General features: G+C 52.1%; 1 protein-coding gene across 1 annotated transcript; it reads right to left on the reverse strand.

The window, feature by feature from the left end:
• Nucleotides 1-343: 343 nt before the first annotated feature.
• C5AR1 (complement C5a receptor 1) lies at nucleotides 344-4,913 on the reverse strand. The gene is made up of 2 exons (XM_020787177.3): nucleotides 4,841-4,913; nucleotides 344-1,673 (listed from the first exon to the last, which is right to left on the reverse strand). The coding sequence occupies exon 2, from the start codon at nucleotides 1,647-1,649 to the stop codon at nucleotides 579-581; it is 1,071 nt and encodes a 356-aa protein (XP_020642836.2). The 5' UTR covers nucleotides 1,650-1,673; nucleotides 4,841-4,913; the 3' UTR covers nucleotides 344-578.
• Between the last annotated feature and the right edge of the window lie 494 nt (nucleotides 4,914-5,407).

The following is a 5,407-nucleotide window of genomic DNA, read 5'->3' on the forward strand; positions in this document are numbered from 1 at the left end:
CAGGTTTCTTGATTTCAGCTGCCCAGTTCTGAATACCACTTGCCAAAGCCGTTCAGTTCTAGGAAATCAGAGCAAATCAGCATCGTCTACACAGACAAATCTCCGGCCCATTTTGAAACCTTTGCAGCCCAGACTCAGTTGAAAAATCCCAGGAAGGAAAGACAGGGACCTCAAAGTTAGACCTCAGCCACATCTAAGACAACTCATGGAGTTGCTGATGAGATAGATGGTCTCTCTGTTTACATTGTAACTGTGATGTTCAATTTTGGATCCCTAAATAGATGTCATTGTCTACAAATCATATGAAGCTGTGTCCCCACCCCCTGGCACAGCTGCCTTTTCTTCTTCTGATTGGTAGGTAAGTGGCCACCCGCTCATCTCTGGGCAGGCATGAAGTGTCCTCCAGGAAGTGGAGGACTACAGAGCAAACTCAGTGTGGAACAGCTGCAGCATTGGAAGATTTGTGGGAATTCAGTCCAGTTCCAGCTTTGTGTAGAAGCAGGCTTTCTTGAGTCCGGCAGGAAGCTGCAAGGGATCGCTGAAACCTTTCACGAGAGGCTGGGCTTCTTCCGGTCCCGTCACAAGGTGGTGCTGGCGCTCAGATCCTCAGTGGTGTTGGTGGTCGTGCCGGTAGCTTGGGTACGTCCGTCGGCCAGAGAAGGGACCAGCGTGGCTTCCTCGCTCAGGACGTTGCGCAACATCACCTTCAAAGAGCGCCACATTTTGGTCTTGAAATCCTGGCCCACAATGACGTAGATGATGGGGTTGATGCAGCTGTTGAGGAAAGCCAGGGAGACCACGAGCGGGTCGGCGTTCCTGACGGCCTCGAAGAGGGGGCTCTGTGGGATTTCGCTGGCCAGAATCAGCCCCACAATGTGGTAGGGGGCCCAGCAAACAAAGAAACCCACCACAACCACTAGCACCACTTTCAGAGTCTTCTTGGAGTGCCTGAAACGGCTGCTGTGCACGCGGCCGATCACCAGTCCGTAGGAGATGCTGATGACCGCAAGTGGGATCAGAAAGCCAAAGAGGAAGCGCGTGACAGCCACGGTGACCTCCAGGGTGTGGGAGGCATATTGCACTCCACAGGTGGTCCAGTTGTGAGAACCGTAGGATTTGGTGTGCCGCGTGAGGAAGGAAGGTATCGTGAGGAGCAGGGCAGCGACCCAGGCAACACAGCAAAACATCCAGGTCAGGCGGGCTGAACGGTAGTTCTGGCACCATACAGGCTTGAGCACCAGTGCGCACCGGTCCATGCTGATGAACGTCAGGAGCAGGACGCTGGCAAACATGTTGAGGATGGTGAGGGAAGGCAAGAGCTTACAGGCAAAGTTGCCCAGGTACCACCGGTGGTGGCAGGCCAGGGGTATGGCCAAGAACGGCAGCACCAGGCAGCAGAGAAGGTCAGCCACCGAGAGGTTGAGGAACCAGACCGTGTTCACCGTGGGCTTCATCTGGAAGCCCACCACCCAGATCACCGCCCCGTTCCCCAGTGTGCCCACCAGGAACACAAGGGCATAGACCACCAGCGCTACACAAGTGATCGGATGCAGGCGCTCAGGCAGCTCCGTCATCGGAGTGGGGTTATAATCCGTATAATTGAAATCGTCATTGAAGCCACTAAAACCACCTGTCAGGTCTTCGTCCATGGCCGAGATGCGAGAGTGGAGGTCCTGCCAAGGAAAACAGAGAAGAGCATCAGCAACCAGGTTTTACAACCCTTGGTGTTTAGATGATTCAGTTTGTGTCCAGCTTGGGGTCAGAGATGAGGCTTATCCATACATAGAATCATAAAACGGTCAAGTTGGAAGTGGCCTATTGGGAGGCCACCAAGTCCATATAGATGAGCTCAGCATATTCAACAAGAACACATTCAGTGTGTGTGTTTTTTATTTTTATTCTTCATTGTTTTTGTTAAAAATTAATTTTAAAAAATGAAAACCCATATCTCTATTTAGCAGGAGAGCACATGGAAAATGGAGCAGGCATAGGAACACATATTATTCACTGATGTCCTTAGACAAGAGGATACCACCCTTTGGAAAGCTTCATTTATTATGAAATGTGGCAACACAGGGTGACTTGGCAGGCTAGAATCAGAAGACCAAGCAGAAGCAAGCAGCTGAGTTGAGTCTCTTCAGGAAATGCGCCCGAGAAGCATCTCAGAAACCCAGTGAGTTCTTCCTGTTGAACCTCTTCCTGCAAAATGTACCACCCCCCTGAACGAAATGACTGTAGGTTCACAGTGGACAGGAGTGCACTATTCCTCCACCCTTCACTAGGATCCTGGCTCTCTGTTGCAAATGTTGGGACAGGAAATACAAGGGCAACCTTCCCTGCCTTCTGACTCATACTCCCTTCTTGGTTGAACCCCAGAATTCTCCCAAACCTGCCTGCGGAGACTTCCTTGGCGCAGGAGGAAAGGCAAGCAGGGAGAGGAGCATCCTACACACTTCTTTGTGGTGTTCATCAACTACATTTGCATGCCAGGTTCCATAAGGGGCTTTCGCCCTTTCTTTGCCTGCAAGGGGCTGGTTGGATAGCTCAGTGAATAAGGCATCTGGCTGCGGACCCAAAGGTTGAGAGTTCGATTCCCCGCTGGGGAGTAGAGCCAGCCTGGGTGGGCCTTGGGCAAGCTGCACACAGCCCCAGGGCACCCCTAGAAGAAGGGAAGGGACGACCTCTGAAGACTCTCTATCTAGAAGACCCTGGAAAGGGTTGCTGGAAGTTGGAATGGATTTGAAGTCACATGACTATGGTTGTAGTTCATCGCAACATGGAATTCTCCCCCAAACTGAGGAATGTGCGCTGAACCTACAGATTTGACAGATGCTATAACGTCTGACGGAAATGGTGTCACAACTGGAATGCTTCTCAACTTCCTCCCTGCGTTCGTCCCTCTTCCCCTCTTCTTTGCTTGTGCTGATCGAGGGCTTCTGCTTTTTTTTTTTTTTTTTTTTTTTGTAGCCTTCTTAGACTGTTCTTGGCCACACACTGTTCCCCCCCCCCAAAAAAAAATAAAAATGCTTACACAGTTTGGTTCTTCCTGGCGAAATCTCTGGGGAAACAGGCCTGGGCTGGCCCTCAAAGCAGTTATGTTGCTTGAAGAAGCAACTCTCTCTCACACAAGTTGTTGGGACTTAGGAAGTCCGGGTTCACATTCCCACTCAGCCTTGGAAACCCCCAGGAAGATGGCAACAGTGGACCCACCCTGATTAAAAAAAAATAAGCCAAACACTTTATTAGGCTTCCTGTAAGCCGGAAGTGCTTTGATAGCGCAGACCGAGAGAAGTCCAGAAAAAGGGGGCAGATGAGGGAGGCTCACCTAGTTGAGGTCTCTCCACCCACAGGGGAAACTCACTCTGGGTTCGAAAGGAGAAGGCCGGGGGGGGGGCTGCCTTGATTCCTCCCTGTGGTATCTGTAAGAGAATGGCCCCTTCTGCCCACCATGGGTGGACCATGAGGAGGGCTCAAGCACTAAGAGTTTGTGACCTGCAAGAAGCTGAACGGAGGCTCCTCTTGTTTTCTCTCACACACAGGCACCCCAGTCCTGTGCGCGCTTCCCAACCTGCACTTTTCTGTATTGAAAAAGGAAGCCAAACCACGGGATCAAGGCAGGAAGAGTGGAAGAAGTCCTCGGGGCTCACCAGAGGGGCTTGCCACAGACGCCTCAAAAGCCAAGGACTACAGGCTGCCTCCTAGCTTGGACCTAGTTTAACGGGAGCAGCAGTTTTTCCCATGCGTGATGATGGAGACAGTTACCAGGAGCCACTTCAAAGTCTGCCTGAAGAGGAAAGTCTTTTCCTGATGACAGGAGGCGGACAGGGAGAGGGGCCAAGCTGGCTTCTCAGGCCAGGGGACTCCAAAGCCTGGGAGCCACCACCGAGAAGGCCCCCGTCTCGTGTCCTCATCAAGCAAGCTCGGGAAGGGGGCAGAACTGAGAGAAGGGCCTCCCCAGAAGGTCTTCAAAGGCTGAGAAGGCTCCTATGGGGTGATACGATCCTGCCAATAGCCTGGACCCTCAAGCCATAGAGGGCTTTATAGGTAAGACCCAGCACAGAACCAGACTGGCAACCCAGTGAAGCTGTTGGGATAACAAGGGAGTGACACCAGTGCCGGTCGGCAGTCTGGAGGCAGCTGAAGTTTCTGAACACTCTTCAAAGGCAACCCCACGAAGAGCACATTGCGGCAGTCCAGACAAGAGGTCGCTAAGGCATGCGGCACCAAGGGGCCAAACAGGGCACCCCAAGGAACGGGTGCCGCCGGGGCACCCGTTTTAACTGAGCAAAGGCACTCCGCTGAGACTTGTGTGACCAAGCTTTCCTTTTCGGAAATTGCCCTAGAAATTCCTCCTGAAGGTCTCATGACTCTAGAAGTGTGGTGTGGTGGACAGAAGACTTGTGAGGCCTGAGTTCAAATCCCCACTCAACCATGGTAACTCAAACCAGGGTGTCTGGCACTAGCAAAAATCCGCTCCTTACGTGCCCTGATAACCCTATCGGCACCACCTGAAGCCACAAATCGCTCCAACGCCCCCCCCCCCATGATTCCAGACCCTCCACACCCTCCCAGCCTTCAAACTGGGTGTACGGATTTTTCTCCTGGCACATGTGAAGACATGTTCACTGCTCCCCCAGTGAATTCCCCTCCACCTCAATGCTACTTCCCACAAACCGCGAGTCCTACAGCCACCCTCTTCAGCCCCGGATCCTCCCATCTCCCACTGAATCATCATCAGCTCAGAAATTCCCGCAGGCTTCCAAAGAACGACACACACACACACACACACCGCAGCCTTCGGACTCGCCTGTGACACCGTGCACACCCGGAGGTGGCTCACCTTGTGGAGAAATAGCCCAGCAAGGGTCTCTCTTCGCTGCGGCAGGCGCCGAGGGATGGGTCCGGTCACAAAGAGGAAGCCCAGACTGGTGAGGAAAGAGGAAAGAAAAGAAAAGGGGAAAAAAAAAACAACAACTCACACACGTGCACACAAAACACAGTGGTAATTCAAAGAGAGAGAGAGAGAGAGAGAGATACCACAGTTGCTACTTGGGAAGGTGCATGTTCTTCTGACCCTTCTTTAATCAATCTGCCAGCCTCGTGCACATGAGGAAGTGGTCAAGATCTATCACAGCTTATTGTTCACTAAAGGGGTTAGGCTTTCAGGCAAGACAAAGCGTCATTGTTGGGTTTTGATTGTTTGTTTGTTTGGAGAAAGAGATGTTCCTGGCCAGGTGGCGCAAGTCTTGAGACACACTCCAAACCTGTGAGTAATACCTTTAGGTTTCTTCTTGTTCCTTTTGTGCACTCCCCCCCACACACACACACCTCTGGTTTGGGTGGAAACCCTCAATGTGGTTGAGAGTTGTTGCAAGGTTACACCATTGAAGGACACGAGGCCTCCTGA

Source organism: Pogona vitticeps, chromosome 9 (genome assembly GCF_051106095.1).
Source record: "Pogona vitticeps strain Pit_001003342236 chromosome 9, PviZW2.1, whole genome shotgun sequence".
Taxonomy (NCBI): domain Eukaryota; kingdom Metazoa; phylum Chordata; class Lepidosauria; order Squamata; family Agamidae; genus Pogona; species Pogona vitticeps.